This window comes from Euphorbia lathyris, chromosome 4, assembly GCF_963576675.1.
Source record: "Euphorbia lathyris chromosome 4, ddEupLath1.1, whole genome shotgun sequence".
Taxonomy (NCBI): Eukaryota; Viridiplantae; Streptophyta; class Magnoliopsida; order Malpighiales; family Euphorbiaceae; genus Euphorbia; species Euphorbia lathyris.
Genome location: NC_088913.1, coordinates 3,516,997 through 3,540,613, shown reverse-complemented (window position 1 = coordinate 3,540,613; position 23,617 = coordinate 3,516,997). Strand labels below are relative to the sequence as shown.

The following is a 23,617-nucleotide window of genomic DNA, read 5'->3' as shown; positions in this document are numbered from 1 at the left end:
AGAAAAAGTAAAATAAGTAACCGAACACCCCTTAACTCTCTTAAGGGTATTTATTAGCCTTAGACTTTCTTAAAATGATATATTAATTAAAGTATATGTATTTCAATTTTTTCAAAATCTCTTTTTACTGCATAACTTAGACTTTAACGAGTTAACTGTTTCACTTTAAACAAGTATAAGAGTTAACAGAATATTTTTAAAATTCAGACATCAATCCGCGTTTTGGAACAAATTAAGGAACACAAATATATTAAGCCTATAATTATTATTTTTCTTGATACAATAATAAAGTGAAACCTTAAAATTCAATTAAAATGGAATTTTTCTCAATTTATCCAAACATTCATTTAGGTACAAATATTTGACGCATAAGGAAAAAAATAAAAATAAAAACAAAACGACATCGTATGATTGATCATTTCATTCGCTTTACGCATAATAATTGGTAGTAGAAAGTCAACATCAGAAAAGTAGTAGTAGATTATAAAATTTTCACTTGATCCGACGGCAGAGAGTGATTCCATCACCAACAGGAAGCATACAGATCTCGATCCTAGGGTCAGCAGGAAGCGCCTTGTTTAGTTCCCATACGAAATCTCTATAATACCTCACATATTTCCTTAGAGGAGCATCAGGTGGTGCGACCACAGATCCATTCCATAGGGTGTTGTCGTAGCCGATCACTCCTCCAATTTTCACTAAATCAATCAACCTCTGGTGATAGTTCAGGTAGTTGTCTTTATCAGCGTCCACAAAGATGAAGTCGTAGGTTCCATGGTTCTTCTCCTGTGGTTCACCACACACAATCACAATCATTCATTTATTCAATCAAGTTGGTATTACAAGACAATTTATTTTTTTAATAATTTTTTATTTTCTTTTCTTTAAGAATTAAGTATCTACAGCTGGCTAATAATCTGAAAATGTAATTCTTTTATGGTTAAAGTACTATTTGATCCTTATTTATTTAAAAATTTTATCGATTGATAATTAAAATATTATTTTATTACATTTGACAAAATTTAAGTAAAGATTTGACAAAACCTTTATGTCTATGTCTTGTCACTTGGCTACATTTTTTACCCCTAGAATTTATAAATTTATAGTTTAAAAATTTGTATTTTTACACTAAAAACTTTAAAAATGACGCTACCAAAATATTATCGTATATCAAGAAGATATCGATTTTGTCACGTCTTTATCCAAATTGAGTTAAATTTCAGCAATTAAAATAGATCAATAACCAAATATGATTAAATGATAAATTTTAAGACCGGATAATGATTTAAACCTTCTTTTTACAATCTTTTTTGTTATTATTTGGATAAATAATTTATTAGTCCTTATCTTTTTAGTATACGTTATTTAGTCTTTCTATTTTAAAAAATACATTTAAGGTCCTAATCTTTTTCCACTATTAACGTTTTGGTCTATTTATCTATTTTTTTTATCTTTAATCAGATATATCTTAGCTTTCGAGACAGCCGTAGTATGATATAAAATGATCATTTCACTCTGTTATTTCTATGTATTTGTTTATGCCAAATATTTCGATTAAAAATCTTTAACTCCTGAAATTGAATTTGATTACAATGATATGTTATCTTCTGAACTTGTTTACACTATTTATTTTCTTCAAAATTTGCTTAAATTGGTATACATTTCAAATTACTCAAATCACTTGCATTGCCCACCTAGATTTAAGGATTAATCACGCCACTTTAAACAAGTAAAGAAATTACTTTATAAATTTAGGAAATCAATCTTTTTTATTATTAATCTATTTATTTAGTTTGTGATGAAGCGAGTATTTGGTTGCTCCTTTCATGCCCTTATCTGACTTTTCATTTCAAAATGAAGAGTTTTAAGTGTTTGGTTACCGAAAAGTAGCTTTTTACAAAAGTAAAGGTAAAAAAACAGTTTTTTTTAAACAAGTAACAAACAACAACACCATAGTAAACCAAACGGACCAAATTAAAAAATAGAAGAAGATAAAAGATCTTACATCAGCAACCATATCATCAAGAACAGGCAAAGCAGGGCCTTCTTTAAACTCAATCTTATGAGCAACACCAGCTTTCTCAATAATAGGCAAACCCAACTCATAATTTTCTCTGTTAATATCCATAGCCAAAATCTACAAAAACACAAAATTAATCCACCAAATCAAAATGGGTATTCTCAAAATCAGAAATCAAAATCTGGGTTCTCATAAAAATTCAATCTTTAATTTAATTACCGTTCCATCTTCAGGAAGAGCAAGAGCAGTAGCTAATAGAGAATAACCAGTGTAAACACCAATCTCCATTGTTTTCTTAGCATTTATCAGTTTTATTATCATGTTTAAGAACTGTCCTTCATCTGCTGAGGTTGTCATTATGTTCCTGTAAATAAGATAATTACCAATTAAGTATTGGTGATCATTAAGTAAATAGTAATTAAGATCCAATAAAACCCCGGTGGGTTTTGACGATCTGGTAGCTGTGGTAGTTTTTAGAGCAAAAATAACATCGTGATTGGCACTGTTGGTAATTTCGGTCACGTTTTGGTTAAGTTTGTCAAATTTGACCATTAATGATCTTAAAATAAAAAAATTTAAGAATTTAATTATATTTTGGCCCTATTTAATACAGAGTTTTTTGGAGTAAAATTAGATATTTGAGTTCTTTAAAAGTTTTGACTAGTCAAATATGAAAAGAGGTTTGAAGGAACTTGTTAGGGCCAAACATCTAATTTTGAAAAAACTGGTCTAATTTCTAAAATCTGGTCTTAGGAGCTTTTTTGAATGACATTTTTTTACCCCATAATAACTACCATTTAACTCCAAATAAAGGATTTATCATTTTTTTATTTGTCATTTTACGCAAAATGTTTGTAGCAGTCAACTAAGTTTTACCAATCAAGCAGCAGCTAGTCAAATCAGATAACCAAACAAGTAATCAGCTAACAGCTAAGGGCTGACAGCTATTTGCCAAACAGGATCTTTAAGCAACTTTAATTCTTAAATTTTTTTAGTTTTGAGGACATTTAGTTTGTGTTTGGTAGGGAGAGAAAAAGTTAATATTTAAAGAGTGAAAGCTTCAAGAATGATTTTGAAAAATAAAAAATATTACTTTATTGTAAATACAATACTAAACAATTTTAATTTTTGAAAATTTTCATTTTGAATCCATAAACAGTCAAATTTGTCGAAATCAACCAAAAGTGATCGAAATTGCTGACAACCACATTGTTACTTTTGCTTCAAAAAAAAATATCAAAAGTCATATCGTCAAAAATTGAAACCACGTATTTTTAAAACTTATCCCTTAAATAAATAGTAATTAAGATTTTAAATTCAGAAACGAATTAATGAATTAATTAAATAATACTAACCATGGATGTTTAGCAGTAAGCTCTCTTAGCTCTTTCATGGCTTCTGGCTCTGTTGGGTACACACTGGTCTCTAGGATGTACTGAAAAACAATACAGAAAATGAGTCAAATAATTGAACAAGTACAAGAATAGGCATATGTAAGCAGATATACTGTCAACGACGGATACAGATTCACTGAGATTAGGTGTTTATCGTGATTTATTGATGCTAAATTAATAATTTTTTAATGTCTTTGCATAAAAAAAAAAAAAATTCTCATACAAACTTTGTATAGAATTCTCGGCGTTTTTCAATGAATAGTGGATGTTTGTTCAAACCCTCTAGATCCATCCCTGTATACAGTGACGGATACATAATTCACTGTGAGAAAGTGTTTGGGCTCAATTCATGTTTTTTATGTACCTTTACAAGGAAAAAAAAATTAACATTTCTAAATAGTTCTACACGTATTTCAGCGATCACTGGATACTCAAGCACTTCAATGACAGATCCAGAATTCACTTTCTCTTGTGATTTATGGGTACCAAATTAATATTTTTTGATGATTTTACATACAAATTAAAAATCCGTACACAATTTTCATGGAATTTTATTGTTTTCTTGCAACCAGTGGGTACTCACATCCCAATCCCCCCTTCTAGATCCGTCTCTGGCTCCCTTTGAACTCGTCTTTGAAGTTTGTGGTGCTTCCTATGAACTCTTATTTGAAGTTTATACAAAGCACGCTTTTCAATAAAGTTGTAAACTTTAGTAACAGATATTCGCTGACGATCAATAGGTACTCAAACTCTTTACACCCTCTGGATCTATCTATTATTTCTAATACAATTTCGCATTTGAAGTTCGCACAACACAAGCCTTTTAATAAATTTATAAGAATTCCAATTCCGAATCGCTTAATTGAAAACGCTCTACTATTATCAATAAACTAATTAATCTAAAACGTAAACAAACATATAAGATCCAAAAACAGATAGATAAGATCTACATTGATGGTTTCGTGTTTCGTATCCATTTCCTAGCTTGATTTTTTTAGAAATAGCTTTTCCTAATATCCATTTCCGTTTCCGTGCAACATAGGATAAGGTCCAAGATTAGCTTCTATAACCGTCAATAATAGCTTTTATATATTACTTCTCTAAGTACGGAAGGAGAAGGTCAAGAAAGGTTCGTTGACCCTCCAACTCAAGGAAGAAACTACGAAAACATTATAATTTCTGACAGAAATATCCGTCTGAAATGTATGGAATCCGTCGGTTATTTTAGTACATTCTGTATCAGCGACAAATTTCCGACGGAATTATCTGTCGTTAATACTTACTCTGTAATTTCTAACGCATTTTTGTCGATTAACCTCTCCTAAATCCGTCACTGATTCTAATAGAACAAAAAGAAACAAGATGAAATTGATTGATACCTGGTAAAGAGCATCACTCTGCAAAAGACTCTTGTGACCAACTTCTTGATGTCTGCTTTTCTGTTCACCGTCAGTGGTGGTGGTGGCGGCGCCGGAGGCGGTGGTGGTGTCAGCCATTGATGTGATTTTCTATTCTGATTTTAAGAAATTGAATTCGGAGTTGAAACTTAAACTCTGAAACTGATAAGAGAGGAAAAGGTTTATTTATATTGGCAAAAAGTCTGTCCGGTTCGAACCGGGGTTTTTTTGGGTGGTTGAACCGGTCGGGGGTTGGTGAAGTTTTGGGATAGTGTTGGTGTGTGGGACCCATATATGGGTTGCTTAACTTTTTTTTTTAGGTCTCGGTCCATTTGGCCTGCGGTAGGTGTGATGACGTCGTTTTTCTAATTTATGACATCACTCCAGTAAATACTAAAAAATGTCAATGTTCTTAGACATACATTCATACCTTATCTTTAAATTATTTTTTACCATTTTTACAATGATTTTACTTTGTTTTTAGTTGAGGATGTTACATCATTTGTATTTATATGTCTTAACTTAATATTAAGATTTTTTCGTCAAAAAAAAAAAGAACTTTAATATTAAGATATCATTTTTCTTCAACAAAAAAAAATTATCAAGATATCATTTAAAATATATATAATTAAAAAAAATGTTTTATATTTTCATTTTGTACTTCTTAATTTTAAGATATGCAGTAAAACCTCAATAAATACATATCATTGGGACCGAAAAAAATATTCATTAAGCGAGATTATTTATTTATCGATAAATGAATAAATTATTCATTTATCGATAAATCAATATTTATTATTTTATAGATAATTTATCCAGTCAATAATGAACAATGATGATGGAAATGATCCAGAGCCAGGTGATAGTTGCATTGTCGCAAATATATCATCAAAAGAGACCTTTCAAGTAATGGTCACCTTAAACAACTACTTGCTATAACATGAGCAACATATAGCAGAAGTTGTGTTTGTACTATAAAAAGTTAAAGATGGTGTTCATTTTGGTTTAGGTAGAAAGAAAAAACAATCAACTATAGATGCATTTTTTCAGAAGAAATGACTTCTAGTTGATTGATCGAAAGGTTTTGGTATATATATATATATATATATATATATATATATTGTATGTAATCCAATAATTATTAATTTATATTTTTATTGGGCCCTTAAGGATTTAAATATTTTTATTACTTAATGCATTTAGTGAGGTTATTACTTTAGTCTATTGGCCCAAGTCGGGACCGAAAGAATTTATTATATAAACAAGGTTATTACTTTATCGAATATTAATTTATCGAGGTTTAACTGTAGTTGCACATAACCTGGTAGTCTGGCTATTTCTCTTTCACATATAGAAATCCTTATTAAGGATTTCCCTTTATCTGTTTTACCTTGTATTCAAATTGATCTTAATTTTTTTTTTTTTTTTGTTAATGCAAGTGTTTTTTTATCAAAAAAAAATTCAACTAATTAATTAATTTTATATATATATTATCATTTTGCAAGTAAAGAGATGTGGTATATTTTTACGTCTAAAAAATGTGTACTATATACAGTTCGAAATAAGAAATTTGACTGGCATTGTTAGTATGCGATGACGAAACACGTTGATTTTGATGACGTGTCAAATCAACTTGTTAACTTTGTTGATATTGTGTAATAAAATATTGACTTTTGATGATATAACATGTCAATTTAACAATATAACAAATTATTTTGCTAAAATATGTAAAACAAATGTCCCCTTTTGCAGAAGAAAATACTACTTTCCTCTACTTATTTTTCTATATTTAACTAGTACTAGTATATATTCAGTTCCACAATAAATGTCTTTTAAATGTCTTTTAAAATTAATGCATAAGAATTAAGAAATGTAATTAATTTTAACTAAAAAAACTTAGTTACCCTTATATTAATTGTATTCACTAATTAATTTTTATCTATTTCCAAAATAAATAAATAAATAAAGTAATTTAAATAAGAATATATTTGGTAATAAAAATCAATTAATGTGCATGGATTGAATCAAAACGTCATGTATTACGGAACAAAAAAAAGTTCTTTAGAAATACATATATTATTGAACGGATTGAGTAATATATAACAATTAATTGTGAACATTCGGTTTAAAAAAACACTTCCACCGTCTCACGAATATATGCAATATAATTCTTTTTCACGTTACATGAAATGTGCATAACTCATCTTTTAATTACAAATAATACCACTTTTGTAATTTGCCTCTATTTATTATGGTTTAAAATTAAATTAAATATTGTATTCATTAAAACACTTAATAATTGATGGTATATAAGTAAAATATATCAATAATATTTAATTTTTTTTTTAATAAAAGAGCTTTATTAACTTAAGAATATTACATCATTAGACGTTAGAGTTCTAATAATGTTAGGCTTAGAATCCAAAAAATAGGTCTGGCCAAATAGACAGTGGTGCCATCAAGTGCGTGAGCCACATGTTAGCGGTTCTTTTAACAGAAATGACAGACATATTGGAATACTTAAAGAGAATGAGTTAATAAGAACTAATGACAGAGCCAAATTCAGAGGCGTATATGGTGAAGGAATGAATTGTTTGGTCCATTTCCGCTGCATCAATTTTGATCACCACGTTCGAGAAGTATGCACAGTGATAAGTAATAGTGCCTGATGGAGGCCTAACGCCTCTGCCAGCCTTAAAGGAAGGAATTCCCGTCTCAGAATCTCAAAAGCTCAAACCAAAGACCGCATCGTGATTATGGAGAATACCATCCAAATTGATAGAATTGCTAGAAATATGGCAGGTTGAATCAATATTTAGCTTCAAAGAATTCATCACTATAGTTATCCATCTCTCTTGCCGTCGAATTGGGGACACTTTGGAAGATAACGTTGTAGCCTTAATGAATTGTTGCAAGAAATCGCTACTTAGTTTAACATTTTCTTTCTCTTCCTTCTTTCTTTTCTTTCTGCGAACTCGAAGTCCTGCCTTTCTCTGTGAACTCGAAGTGTTTCTAGAATTTTCAAAGTCTTTTTTCTGCGATTTCAATGGCAAAAAGTGAAAAGAAGGTAAGTATCTAATTGTGTTTCTGCGATTTTATAGTGTTTGAGGGTTTTGTTCTTTCATTTTATCTTTTTCTAGTGATTTTGGTTTAGGTTTTAGGGTTTAGTTATGTTTTTTTTTTGTTCCTTTTTAGATTATGCTGCAAAATGGAAGTTAGAAATAGGTATATATGTTTTTGCCCAGAAAACCACTTTGCGGCGCGGTTGTGAGTTTGTTTCGTGATTATCGCACATTATGAATCAAAACTATCGCAGTTGTCGCGAACCGCGAAGCAGATTATACAACTGTAAAGTCGCAGTCCTTCGCGGTTAAGGTGAACCGTGAACTATATATTAGGTTTGGTCGCGGTTTAGGTGATCTGCAAAGCCTTACTTCAAATGCACAAAACTAATCATTCCTAAGGGATTTATATATGTAAAATCAATATAATACTTACGTGAAGAGCTTGGATTTTGGATTGATGTATGAAATTGAAGGATTGTCAATGAATAGAAGAAGAAATGAAGAAAGAAAGAGGGAAAAAAATGCTAAATTAATATATATAAAGGGTATTTTGAGAAAGTCCTAATTTAAATATTCTACATATGTAATGTGTTATATAATGGGTCTAAATATATAAATGAACATCTAAATTTACCGAATTTTTGTAATTTATCCATATTTTTATCAATGCAAGTATCAACCGAATTATCATATTACTGGAAAATTTTAGGGTACTCTCGAAGTAATACGATCAATTCATGACACATATATGTATATTTTTCTGTTCACCAATCATGTCCATGTAGTGGTATTCAAAACGATTTTTATTGATCGAATGTATTACTCCTGGAATAATGTAATCTTAAAATCGTATTATTTTTCCTTCTATAAATTCATTTATGACCTAAAGACTTTCTCTTGCTTGAACTAGAATTAGGGGGTGTTTGGTAGCTCTTTTTCATGTTCCTGTTTGACTTTTCACTTCAAAAAAAAGAGTTTTAAATGTTTGGTTAATAACCTCATGTGTACCTTTTAATAACATTTTACAAAAGCAGTGTAAAAATAGATTTTTCTAACAGCAAACAGTAGGTAAAACAAACGGTCCTTAGTGCTCTTGCTCTTAAATCTTTTCTAACAACAAAAAATTATAATCACATTATGTATGTTTTATATAATTGTAATATATATGATTTATAAATATAATAAAAATTAGTTATTTTTACAAATCTTTTGGGTAGAAAGTTTATTAAATAATATACAGTTGAAGATTAATAATTAATTAAATAATTTAATTGAGAAGTGGGTACAAAGTTTGGTGGTATATAAAAAAATGAAATAACCCATACATGTAAAGAGTTGGTGGCCACCTCCTTTGAAATGAAAAGAATCAAAGTTTGATGATGTTGACTCCATTTTATTCTTATTAATTCCTTCCTATAAATATTTTATTTATTCATTATATCATTTTTTATATCATCAAACAATTCAACTACTCATGAACCACATGGTCACATGTTACTTTATATAATTTAATCATTGTGGTGTTTTCTAATGTTATAAAACATTTGGTTTTTTTACCTAAAATTTTGATATTCCTAAATTTTATCTTCTTTTATGTTAATTTTAAATAGATGTTCAATTTACAAACCAGTATATGTAGTATTTTTTTTGCAAACGCAATCATGTGGTTTGTAAAATTTTGCAAATATAATCCTGGGGTTGCAAAATTTTAGATTTAAGTTCACTTTGTCAGAATTTGGTCGATAACGACCTTGAAATGAAAATTTTCAAGAGTTAAATGATATTTTAAGCAACTTTAATTCTTCAACTTTTTAAGTTTAAGGTCATTTAGGTGTTGTTTTTTTATAAGAGAGAAATATGATTTTTAGAGAGAGAAAACTTCAAAAATTATGATTGAAAAATTAAAAATATGGTTCCATACCAAATATGATATTAAACAACTTTAATTCTTGAAATTGTTCATTTTGAGGTCGCTATTGGCCAAATTTGGCAAAGTAAAAATATGTAAAATTTTGCAATCACATAGTTGTGTTTGTAAAAAAATACCACAGGTACCGGTCTGCAAATCTGTCAAATCACAGGGGTAGTTATTTGTAATTAACCCTTTTTAATATAACCTAAAAAATATGGTTCCATAATAAATATGATATTAAACAATTTTAATTCTTGGAAATTTTCATTTTGAGGTCGTTATCGGTCAAATTTGAAAAAATAAAAATTTTGCCAACTACAAATAACGATGCGTACATAACATTTATTTTGAAATTAACTTCTATAAATTGAGTATTTGTTTAAACAAGCCTCCAATCACTTAAAAGGGAAAAATATACTTCTATTACAAAGATGTAATTGATTTTAATTATAGTTACTATAAATTTGAATTATTAAAACTCTTGAACTCTTCTATAATTAATAAAACCTTCTTAGTAATGGATTTTTTTTTTTTTTTGAAGAAATTCTTATAATGGAATTAGAATTGACATTTTGTTGTTTTTAAGTTATAAAAGGTTAATTTATCAATATGGAAATTGAAGTTTTATTTGGATACTTAATTTTGAATTGGAATATGAAACTGATAATTGCATATAAATTTTTTTGTTGTTAATAGAAATTATCAAATTATTGTAAAAGTTAAGGATCATGTTTGACAAATAGCTATTAGCTGATAGTTGATTAGATTAGCTGTTAGCTTATTATATAAATTTGTTTGGTAAAACTTAGAATATTGCTAGTAGTTGTTTGTGTAAAATGATAAATAAGGATATGATAAAGCTTTTATTTGAGATTAAAGGATAGTAATAAGGCGTAAAGATATCATTCAAAAGAAATTGAGAGCTAATTGAAAAATATGCTAAAAGCAGTTTTTCAAAATTACTTTTTTGGACCCAATAAGCTCTTTCAAATATCTCTTCACCAACATCATTATTAGAGGTTTGATTAGTCAAAACCTATAAAGTGGCTCAAACGCATAGGTAGTTTCAGCCCCATTTCTCCACAAAATTTGAGGTTGTGGTGGTTTTGACCCATGTCTTTAAGAAATTTTAATGGGTACTGAATTTGCACCCCCAAAATTGGCACAGATCCTGTTAGGTCCTCTTTAAATCCAAAATTTTAATTTTTTGGTCTGTTAGACCCTCTCTGAATCCAAAATTCTAATTTTTTTTGGCGTGTTATGTCCTCCTTAAATCCAAATTTCTTTTTTTTTTGCCTAGTAGGCCATCTCTAAATCCAAAATTCTATTTTTTTTCTTGTTAAGTCCTCCTTAAATCCAAATTTTTAAATTTTTTTTTACCTGTTAAATCCAAATTTCTAAATTTCCCCTGATTTTTTCTATTAGACCATTTTTTTTACATATCTTAAACACAATGCAGTTTAATTTTGAGAAGTTTTACATTGGTATTTAAAAATTGGTTCTTCATCACTCAGATTATAACACATATATATACAAAAGATTTGAACAAGATCGATACATGCAAATGTAAAATCATCTTCTCAACCGACCAATCATGTTGCGTAAAATCATCTTCTCAACCGACAAATCATGTATTCACCAATGTAAAATTGGGGAAAGCATGGAATTATAATATTTATTTTAAATGCAAAATGAAGTCAAATGTTTGGTGAAAGTATAAGAGTAACATTAATATTATAAGTCTTGGTGATAAATGTATTTCTCATTTTTGTTGAAGTCTGGTATGACTCTTAACTTATACTTAAATTCCAAATTTTATAGATAATAATAATAATAATAAAATAAGTTTAAACTGATATATCTAAAATTTTATTGTTTGACTTTTAATTCATTATTTGGTCATATTTGGCCTTTAATTTATTTTAATCGATGTAATTTCACCTAATTTAAATGAAGACTTGACATAATTGTTATTCTATTGACAGTTGACAATATTTTGACACTTAAATTTTAGGGGTCTGTTTTTTTTTTGTTTTTTTTTTAATCTAATTAATTATTTCACATAAGAGAGTTGTGTCAAATAAACTTGAAGATATGTAACGTGTCAAGTTCATTTGTTAAAATATCACTATATATGAGGGGAGATAACGGTTTTATCAAATTTCCATCAAAATTGGATGAAATTTCACCAATTGAGATAATTTAGAGACAAAATGTAACCGAATAATAAATCAGAACCCAAATGAATTTTTTTAAATAGGTGAAGCCTAAAAAATAATAATAGGGCAAGTATGCTTTGAGTCAAAGCTTGAAGGCTACCTACCACCAATAATATTGAAACATGCATGATTAGTGGATTTGGTCCCTTTCTTTTATTTATTTTTCTTTTGTCCCAATGCTAGGTAGTTTTATGAGAACCATCTACCTATTCACCTTCCTTATCCCCTAAATCAATTTCTTGTTTTTTTCTTCACAATCATATAAGTATATTATTATGTTTAACCATAAATATCAAAAAATTTCTAATCAAGTATTTCATATATCTATGTTTAGAGTTTTTCGCTTTCTGCGCTTTCTTCACCCGGTTATGCCCCTGCTTTTTGCATACCCGTCTACCGTTCCCTATCTTTTCACGGACATATAAACCTCCAAATACCCTTGTCAACATAATTTCATAATCATCCCGCAATTACGTTGGTGGATACCTGAATGACGCCGCTCATCTTATCTCGACTAGGAGCGGAGCCAGATGGGTGGGGTGGAGAGGGTCGGTCGACCTTCCATCCTGCAAGAAAACCTCATAATGGGTAGCTCCGTCTCTATAAATCTTAGATTGTCATATAGGCATGTCATGGCGATCGAGAAAGAAAATGGGGTTGTCTTTATTTATTTATTTTTAAAGTGGGTTATGTCCAAAACGACGCCGTTTTGGGTGTGGTCCATTTAAAAAAAATTAAGTGATATATCCTTCTTTACTTTGTAAACATAAACTCTTCTTTAAGGAATAGTTTTTTTGTCAAACAAAATATTCTTTGTGAAAAAGAGTATTCGATTTGCTAAGAAAGGAAGCAGGACTTCAGCAAGCAAAAATCGAGCAATGGCGAGAGGAAAAAGACACGCCGGGGAGAGGAGGAGAGAAACAGAGGTAATTCTGAATTATTAAAGCAAGAACCATTCATTCATTTCAGTCCCAAGTCGCTACCAATGAGCTATATTATGATTCCAACACACTCAAAAAACTTGTATTGCTTTAATAACATCTCAATTTTGTGTTATTTGTGTCGAAAAATAAAAACTTCTTGGTTTGTTCTTTGTTCGTATTCAATGAGTTTCGACTACAGATTTTGGAAAAGAGAGATCACCTCATCAAACGCATTGGTGTTCTCGAGATATGCCACAAAAGTATCAAGCTAAGAGGCCTAAAAACCGCGTACATTTGTTTGTTTTCGTGTAATTCTTGAAAAATCTTCTTTTTCTATAAACTAGGGTCGGTCGGCCTTGTCGTGACCAAGAACAAGGGTAATCGACCTTAGTTGTATATGTATTCTTTTAGTAACACAGTTAAAATCGAAAGAATTTTTGTTCCAATCATTTTTGTTTTTCTGTGTATTTCATTTTGTTATTTCTACAAATATACCCAATAACTTAAAGTCTTATTTTCACTAAAAAATTCTACCGATTGAGAGCACACAATGAATTTCAACTAGACTATTATTTTCGTTTTCTCTAAATGAATTACATGACAAACAAAATGATAGGGCATAAAATGTCTTCCGCCATGTCATCAATTTCAACAAATTAGACCTTGTTTGATAAGTCACTTAATGATTTAAATTAAAATATTAAGCACTTATTTAATTTAATTGTGTTTGATAACAATTATTTCTCAACCACTTAAATTAATAAATTAAGTTAAAAATCATTTATTTTGATAAGTCAAAATATTTAACTATTATCAACTAATGTTTTTATAATAATTATATCACTTATAATATTCAGCACTTAAAATTCAGTACTTATTTTTTCAGCACTTAACAAAAATTTCTTCAACTTATGTGCTGTTTGATAAAACTGAAAATTAAGTACTGAAAAAATAAGTGTTGAATATTATAAGTGCTGAAAATATTGAATGATTTAATTTTTATAAAAATATTAGTTGATAATGTTTAACTTAAAATGTTAAGTTAAATATTTTGACTTATCAAAATAAGTGTTTTTTAACTTAATTAACTAATTTAAGTGGTGGAGAACAACCGTTATCAAACGCACTTACATTAAATAAGTGCCTAACATCTAAACCATAAATACCATTTTGTCACAAAATATCACAGTCCTCAAACTGTCAAAATCTAAAACCACAAACATTTTTTTTTAATGTACCCCTAAAAATAAAACAACGAAAAAAATATTAGTGAATTCAAAAGAAGTGACAAATTAGAGAGGGAATTTTCACTTACGGACAATGGCCGCGAGTACAAGATTGCTCTGTTGTGGTGTCCAAATTTATATCTGCTGTTTTTTTTTAAGGTGCAAAAATACCCTTAATGTTTTAGGTCAGGAGCAATTTTACCTCTAATGTCTAAAACGGTGCAATTTTACCCCTAACGTTGGAAGCCAATAGCAATTTTACCCCTAATGTTGATAAATTGGATCAATTTGAGAAATAATTCATCTAACTATCTTCTCGGTCATGAATCTTGTCATCTACACTTCACACGTGCGTCATTTTATAAGTAACAAATCACAAACATATGTTGGGATGTGAAAAAAAAAATATATATATAACGTCTTTTGTACGAATTAGACAAAAAAAAATCAAAAAAATCACCGAATTTATAAATATTAATCTTCAATTTTATTATTAAATTACAAAAAAATATGAAATCCTTTTTTTAAATACGAATTGATATATAATTTGTGCAAAATAAAGAACAAAAATATATGTGTTTTTATAATAGTGTCTGAAATTGACCCAAATTATCAACGTTAAAGGTAAAATTGCTCTTGGCTACAAACATTAGGGGTAAAATTGCCACCATTTTAGACGTTAGGGGTAAAATTACTCCTGGTCCAAAACGTTAGGGGTATTTTTGCATCTTAACCCTTTTTTTTCTTGTTAAATCGAGCTCATTTAATTATTATTTTTTTCTTTTGCATATATATACATATTATCATCTGAATAATCTAGAACTTGTTTTTCGTACTATTATAAAACTTCTTAAAATTGAACTAGATCTATACTATAAAAATAAGATAGAATCATTTTGAATATATTTGGAAAAATTTCTCCTCTATTGTATATATTAATCAAATTAGATTTTATAATTAAATATAAACTCAATAAATTAATTAACTATTATTAATTTTAGGGAAAAGTACGAACAAAATGCATGTGGTTTGCCCAATTTGCAAACAGAGGTATGTGGTTTAAAAGTTAAGGTCGGTAGTATGTTTTATTTACAAAACAAAGTATTGCAATTATACATTTAAGTTCTGATTACAACCAAAGACGTTTTTATCTAAAAAAAATTATTCTTACATATCAGCAAAACACAACCCCCGAAAAAAATAATTTTCTAAATCGAAACAATAAATAATATGGTGAAATTTTACGTTTTTTACTAATCTGATGGTTTATGAACTAAATTGATATTTAAGTTCATTTTACACGGTTGCAATTTGATTTTGTGATCTGTATTTTGTCAATATATAAATGTAATTGAAAAAAATAAAAAAATGTTCTTATTATTATCAATTACTTAAAAGTTTAATTTTAAATACTTTGTTTTGTAAAAAAAAGGCTTAATAGGCACCCAACCCCCTAAACTTGTAACTTTTTTCACTTGACCCCCTCAATTTAGGGGACAACCTCTCAACCCCCTCAACTCTCCAAAAACATCACATACATCCCCTTACACCCCTATGTTCGGTCAAAATATTGACCCGTGTGAAAAACGCGCTTGACTGTTGACCACACCAATACCACGTGTCATTTTTTATTAAATTTTTTCATTGAGACCCCTGCTCGGCGAGCAACTACCAGAGATGGATTTCGGTCAGATTTCTTATGACAGAATGGAAAATTTTAATAAAAAAGTGACACGTGACATTGGTGTGGTCAACAGTCAAACACGTTTTCTACACGGGTCAATATTTTGACCGAACATATGGATGTAAGGGGTTGTATGTGATGTTTTTGGAAAGTTGAGGGGGTTGAGAGGTTGTCCCCTAAGTTGGGAGGGCCAGGTGAAAAAAAGTTACAAATTAAGGGACTGGGTGCCTATTAAGCCGTAAAAAAAAATATACCAAATACCTTTATTTGCAAACTTTTAAACCACGGACCTCTATTTGCAAACAAGGCAAACCACGATCATTTTTTTCCTACTTTGTTCTTAATTTTAATCTGTCAAAGATAGGGGTCAGAATCACTGATGGTTCCAGCGGGCCTGGGCCTCTCTCTCCATTGAATTGTCAAAATCTTAATACAGGTGAGCTTGATAGAAAGACAAATTATAGTACAGTTTTGGTCACCTAGCACCAGAAAAAAAAAAGTGCTTGCTTGCATGAATTATAAAAATACAAAAATAAACCTATGAATTGGTGTATTCACCAAGATATTCATAAATACTTATCAAAAAAAAAAAAAAAGTTTAAAAATTTAAAATTTAAAATTTTGTGTTACCCTCCATTAAAATATCCAAATGACAAACACCCAAAAAAAAAAAAAAAATTCAAATGCCCCTTTTTTATGGGCATTACCCATTTGAGCTATTTTGGTTGAAAAATAAATAAATAGGAACCTTTAAACTACGTGGCTGATTTCATAAACATATCAAATTATGGATAGAGTCGAGCCGAGCCGAGCTTTGGTCTGCTCGAGCTCATCTTGGTAGGCAGTTTCTTATCGAGTTCGAGCCGAGCTTCGAGCTCGGTTCGAGCTCAATTTGCTGTTCGAGCTCGGCTTATTTAGCAGCTCGACTGTTCACGAGCCGAGCTCGTTTAGTGAGCTCACGAACAACTCGTTTTATTTGTTCGTGAGCAGCTCATTCGTTGTGCTCGCGAGCTTTGCTCACGAGCAACTCGTTTATTTTTCTATGAAAAACTTATTTCTTGTGCTCATGAGCTTTGATCACAAACAACTCGTTTGTTTTGTTCACAAACGAGCTCGTTTATGGTGTTCACGAACAAAATAATATCAAATTTGGTACATCAAATAATATTAATTGTTCACAAACAAGTTTTTATCGAGCTTATTCATGAACTTGTTCACGAGCCTTTAATCGAGCTTACTCGCGAGCTTTCGAGACGAGCTTTGGTCTGCTCAAGCTCGACTCATTTACAAACCGAGCCTGAAAATCTTGCTCACGAGCGGCTCATTAAAAAATCGAGCCGAGCCAAGCCGCTAATGAGCGGCTCAACTTATTTACAGTCCTAATTATGGAGGTGTTTGTTTCGGTTTCTTCGTAAGAAATACAGTATTTGGTTTGGTTACAAAACAATAGCTTTTGGCTTTTAACAACATCTTGGTGCTTTTCATTTAAAAATCTTTATGTTTGTTTAATTTTAATGAAAATATCATTTTTATTTCTACAACACACGTCTTTTCTATATTTATAACATTATTATCGAAAAAATAAAGTTTTACTTCATCTAATAAATTATTTTTTAAATTTTTATTTAATTTATTTTATTTTTTTTGGTAGAAATTTAATTTATTTTATTAATTTATGCATTACGTTTTTTATTTTTATAATTTATTTGTTGATTAATTTAAAATGTGTCAATATTAGATATTTTACATATAAATAGCAACATAATTTTAACATTAATAATTAGTAGAGTTAATTACAAATAGATGTCATGTGGTTTCACGAATTTACAGATAGATATATGTGGTATTTTTCATTACAAACGTAACTTTGTGACTGACAAAATTTTCATTTTTTATTGACTTTTTTAAATTTGACCAATAACGACATCAAAATAAAAAAATTCAAAATTTAAATGATATTTTAAGCAACTTTAATTCTTCAACTTTTTAGTTTAAAATCGCTTAGGTGGTGTTTTTTATGATAGAGAAAAATCCAAAAATGATGATTTTGAAAAATTTAAAATGTGGTTCCATAGTAAATATGATATTAAACAATTTTAATTTTTGAAATTTTTCATTTTGAGGTTGTTATTGGCCAAATTTGGCAAGGTCAATAAAAATGAAAATTTTGCAAACCACATTATTATGTTTGTGACGAAAAATAGTACAGGTACCTGCAAATCCGTGAAACCACATGATATATATCTGTAATTAATCATAATTAATAAACTAACAACACCAACAGTAAACATCTAATAACTAAATGCAAAATGCTATCAAATGTATTAAACAGGCCTTAAGTATTTTTTCTAATTTTTCCAATGATAAATGACAGTCACAAATTTGTTCAAATTGCATAAAAGTAATATATATATATATATATATATATATATATATATATATATATAAATTAACAGAATTGTGTTTATAAATAGGCCCAAACTACAGCAGTTCTCTCCCTAAACTTCAATCCACTCAATTATTCAAAATTTTCAAAATCAAAGCAAAGAATTGGGCTTAGATGCAGTTTACAGATTTGCTGCTAAGTTGAGAATTGATAAACTTCTTTGTAGAATTTCTTATCTTCATGTGTGTCTCAAAGAGCAATTAGAAGGGGCTCTTGTTGAATTCTTCATATGTAATTTTAATTATCAGTTTGTTTTATCCACGGTTTGCTGTGACTGTTTATTGTTAGAAAAACCTGATTTTTCAAAAAACAGAGATTTTCTGCTTTTCTTAAAAAAAGCTACTTTTCAGAGGTAAAAATGCAAAGCATGAAAAGGAACTACCAAATATCCCTTAAAAGTAGAGCAATTGATGTTGTTTCGCTATGTGGCTATCATGTGGCAACATGTGTCCGATACATTATGAAACGTTGTTAGAGCATCTCCAATGGAGTATAATGAACCACTCATTATACTCCTTTAATAAACTCTCTCCTATTGGAGTGAGTTTAATATATTGAGCTTTTATCAACCACTCAATGTTTATTAAGCTTTTGATTATTTATATATATTTTTTATTATTTTTAAAATAATATGTTTGGTTTAATTAATTGGTGGATTCATTATAATTGGTTTAATTAATCGGTGGTCCTTTGTGATTGGTGGATCCATTATGATTGAGTGGTTATAGAGTTTAATCATTGGAGTTAGATAGTTTAATTAAAAGGGATAAGGTACCAAAATAGACCTAAGGTTTTTAGGGAAGTACCAATTTAGGCTCAACGTTCAAAATAGCACCTACATAGGATTAACGTTTACAACATAATATCAATTTAGGCTTAACGTTTACAATATAACATCAATTTAGACATCACGTACAAAATAACACCAATATAGACTTAACGTTTACAAAATAATACGAATTTAAGCTTAACGTTTACAAAATATATCCAATTTAAGCTAAACGTCACAATTAAATTAACCATATTATATTCTTTTCCTATTTACTTTATATGTTATCTTTTTATTTAGTTCTGTTTTTTATTTATTATAATACAATTAATTAGTATTCTTGTCCATGTAATATATGCAAACTAAAAGTAACTGAAATATGGATATTCAATTACTTATATATTACATGAGCCATAGAATTTAGGAGTCGTGGAATGGTTGATGAAAAACAAATAGAACTAAATAAAAAGATAACATATAAAGTTAATAGGAAAAGAATATAATATGGTTAATTTAATGGTGAGGTTTAGCTTAAATTGGATATATTTTGTAAACGTTAAGCTTAAATTCGTATTATTTTGTAAATATTAACTCTATATTGGTGCTATTTTGTACGTGAGGCCTAAATTGATGCTATATTGTAAACGTTAAGCCTAAATTGATATTATGTTGTAAACGTTAAGCCTATATTGGTGCTATTTTGAACGTTAAGCCTAAATTGGTACTTCTCCTAAAACCTTAGGACTATTTTGGTACCTTATTCCTTAATAAAATGATGGTTATTAAATTGATGATGTGCCATGTATTTTGAATGGTTGTGAATATAAACCATTGGAGATGCTCTTAGCATGTGGCCATCTCAGCTTTCCAGTGTTTTGGTGTAAGTGAATTTATTGGAACAAATTTGATACTTTAATAATTATTGTTACACAAAACTCCTGCTTTAGGGACTATAGGAACGTTTAGGTTGTCCATCTAAAAAACGATAACACGATGATAACTTGCTGGATCCGATTTGATGATCTCCGTCGTAGTTACCTGCAAAACAGAACCGGAGACAGGATCTCCGGAAAAACTCTCCGACGATCAAGTCAGTTTTTTGTAGGAGGGTTGGTAAATTGACAATAGTATTGTGGGAAAAATGTGAATGTACCTTTCCCCCTTTGGCCTTAGGGATTTTTATAAGTGTTCTTAAGTAACCGCCGAGGGCGGTTACCCCTTCCAGGCCATGTTCCGAGGGCGGTTACTCCTTTTTAGGTCATGCCCCCTCTCGTGGCTTTCGTGGCAACAAACGTGGTATCGTTTGTCCTGAGTGGGAGTTTTAGTGCTCCATTTAGGAATTCGGGGCGGTTACTCACTTCACCCGCTTCCTCTATTCGGGTCCCATCCCATCTTAGACCATGGATCTAAGTATGGGCTGGGCCCGTGTAATGAATTCGGCCCGGTTTGGCTTCGCGGGTCATCACATGCCTCCCCCTTAGTTTGGCAAGAGCCCTTTAGGGTCTTTTTATAGGAGACTCTTCGTTTTTGTCTGGATTTTTCAAAATTCAAAAATTGTGACTTTCCCTTGCCCGTCGTTTCTTTTCCGGCATCCACCTTTTGCGTCGTTTCTCTTCCGGCATCAACCTTTTTGCGTCCATTCTTCTCTGTGTCGTCTTTCATATGTAAGTGTTCATTTTCAGAATTTGTACCTCGCTCAATTCTTTACTTCTGTTCATTTTCCTTCATCAATATGTCGAACCCTGACCTCGACTTCGCACCATTCGACGAAAATTACGTCCGCGAGGTCTCCCATGAGGTCGAGGAGATGGTTGATGAAGCTTCAACCAGCTCTCCTTGGTCTGATTCTCATCCCGCTGACTTCCTCCACCTGGCGAATACAACCGATGAGGGCCTAGGTTTTGACCCTAAAAAGTTGATTCCGCCACCTGTCCCAACCCCCCGTTTATTACCGAAGAAGGACATGTCGGGAAGTCTAGTTTGTCAAGAGACAATTGACGATTTGCGGGAGCAGTATCCTTGGCTCCAAGGCCTCGAAACCCTTATTCCCGGGGAGGATAAAGGACCGGGCGACTACCCAAAGGGGTATTTCACCATTTTCGTCGCCCAGATCATCTACGGCTTCACGTATCCGCTGGCGGATGAGGTTGCCTCCGTCCTTGGCGGTTACGGAATCGCACCCGGTCAGTTGCATCCCAATGGATGGGCCGATTTAACTCTGGACAAATTTCTGGCGGATTGTCTGGAGGTTCCCTTCTCGCTCAAAATTTTCTCCAAGCTTCATCATTTCAAAAGTTCGACGGGGTATTTTACTTTCATCCGTCAGAGCGGTTACTATGGTTTTGACGAGAAGCTGAACAAAATCCGTGAGTGGGACCGATCTTATTTCTTCATCAAGTTTCACGAAGGGAATCCGAACTTCCTTCGCCGTTGGGGCCGACCAAATGTAAAGAGTTTGAACTTCGGTTACCCCAGCGAGGAAGAATCCGCTGTGATCAAGTTTTTGAAGGGTACTCCTCCCTTTGTATGGACATATGATCAGGCTTTCCACATGCTAAGGAGCCGAGTGGCGATTGCCTATCGCGAGGGGGATCACGTTGTATATATCCCTTATCGCGTTTTTGTACAAGGTACTTTTTATTTCCAAGTTGATGATTTCTTTTAACCCTTTGCAGGGGTGATCCTTTATCTCAACTCGCTGCAGATCGGGAGGCTAAAGCCCTAGCGAGAAGGAAGAGACGAATGGAGGGAAACACTTCAGTCGCAGGGGCGAATTCTCCTGGAGGGGCGATTACTTCTATCGAGGCGGCTTCTCCCGCAAGGGCCTCCGTTTCACAAGGTCCAGCTTCTGCTTCCGAGGACCTTCCCTTAACTAGGAAGCGGAAGAATACTGCGGATACAGAGTCTTCTCGTCCCAGAAAGAAAAACGCTTCTGTTTCCCTCACTGTTAGCGGTACACCTGTATCCGCCTCGTCCAAAGGAAAAAGCAGTACACCAATCCACGAGGTATATTGATCTATTCCCCTTTTTTATGTTGTTAATTTTTCCTTAAGAGTTATCTGCTGTTCTCCTGATCTTTCTCCTTATGCGTTCGCAGCCAATTCCCGATATCAGCGGGTGGTGGACTAGGACCTTTGGCATGGCTGTGAGCTTCTCGTGTAGGGACATTGTTTCTTCCATATGCAATGTCCTTGGGCGACTCCCCTCTGCTTCCCGCGTGCGAGAGCAAGTGCGGCTTCCTACTGCTATGGAGGGGATTGAGAAGCGGGCCATAGAGGTATATTGTTACTTGTGATATTCTCTTTCAAGGATCTTGCATTTGTAGTAACCGCACATTTCTATCCGCTCTTATTATCTGCGAATCATCTTTTATGCAGATTATTAACTTCGCGGAGGGTGCTCTCCTAAGGGACGCTGAACGCGCTAAAGAGTTGGAGAACCTTGGTACTGAATTGGCGACTCAGAAGTCGCTTTATGATGATGTCCAAGGGAAGGTAAAGTCTCTTGAAGGCGCTTGTCAGAAGGTTATGAGCGAGAAGGAGGAAGCTCTCAGATCCCTCCAGGCTAAGTCCAACGAGCTGCAAAAGGTCCTTGATGATCTAAATTCATCCAAGGAGGCTCTGGAGATGCAAAAGAAGAAAGCTGAGGAGATTCTAGCCGAAGATGGTGCTCGCATCTATTGGTATGGGGAGCGAATTCATGCTGCTTATGAGCATGGGCATCCAGATCGAGTACTTAGCCGCCCCAAGGTTCCCATCCCCGAAAAGGATCTAACTGAGAAGTGGGACAAGCTGGAAGCCGAGGATGCTGATATGGATGAGGTACTCTTCTTAGATTGGCAGAGTTTTCAGAACCCTCCAATTAGCTGCGAGATCCCTACTCAGAACGCGGAAAAAGAGGCACCACAAGACCTTTCTCAGCTTGAGCAAGAGGTACCGCCCTCTGAAGCGGTTACTGATTCGAGGGTTGAGGATTCGCTTGAAGCAGATCCGCCCACTGGAGGAGATGAGGGAGCCGCTGAAGGCGATGAGGGCCATAGGGGTGAAGGAGAGGAAGCTGTAGCATAGTTTGATTTATATCTGGACTGTTGTATGTAACAAACTGCCCGTATATATATATTTTCTTTTGCTTGCCGCTTTACCTATACGTGCGATTGTTGCTTTATTCCTTATTGCCCTTTGTTTTCATACGTGACCCTTGCCCTTTTGCCGACTCCATATTTGTATTTCCTCGTAGTTTAGTTTCGTTTCCGCTAGGGTGGCCAGACCCTTTTTGCAATTTTTTGAGTACTCGTTAATTCGCTTAATTTTATGCCTTATCTTATAATTTTTCTTTCGAAAATAATATAATCATAAGGTTAATCATAAGGTTTTGCGAGTGATGCGTAATCATGCATCCGCCTTTCTTTAAGAGGCAACACATTTATGTGTTTTTAAGTTCAACCATAAGGTTTTTGCGAGTGATGCGTAATCATGCATCCGCCTTTCTTAATAGGCAACACATTTATGTGTTTTTAAGTTTAACCATAAGGTTTTTGCGCGATTTACCCGCCTTTTGTTTGT

General features: G+C 31.9%; 1 protein-coding gene across 1 annotated transcript; it reads right to left on the bottom strand.

Annotated features, from left to right (window-relative positions):
• Nucleotides 1-304: 304 nt before the first annotated feature.
• On the bottom strand, nt 305-4,979 carry LOC136226318 (caffeoyl-CoA O-methyltransferase 5). The gene is made up of 5 exons (XM_066014726.1): nt 4,794-4,979; nt 3,376-3,455; nt 2,240-2,384; nt 2,006-2,137; nt 305-786 (listed from the first exon to the last, which is right to left on the bottom strand). Exons 1-5 carry the CDS (start codon nt 4,908-4,910, stop codon nt 493-495), a joined length of 768 nt encoding a protein of 255 aa, XP_065870798.1. The 5' UTR covers nt 4,911-4,979; the 3' UTR covers nt 305-492.
• Between the last annotated feature and the right edge of the window lie 18,638 nt (nt 4,980-23,617).

Bases quoted from the DNA above. Each gene is read 5' to 3' on its own strand.
- LOC136226318 (XM_066014726.1), bottom strand. From the start codon at position 4,910: ATGGCTGACACCACCACCGCCTCCGGCGCCGCCACCACCACCACTGAC. The intron at 3,456-4,793 runs GTATCAATCAAT...ATTGTTTTTCAG, and splicing joins AGAGTGATGCTCTTTACCAG to TACATCCTAGAGACCAGTGT. The intron at 2,138-2,239 runs GTAATTAAATTA...GTGTTTTTGTAG, and splicing joins CTCTTCCTGAAGATGGAACG to ATTTTGGCTATGGATATTAA.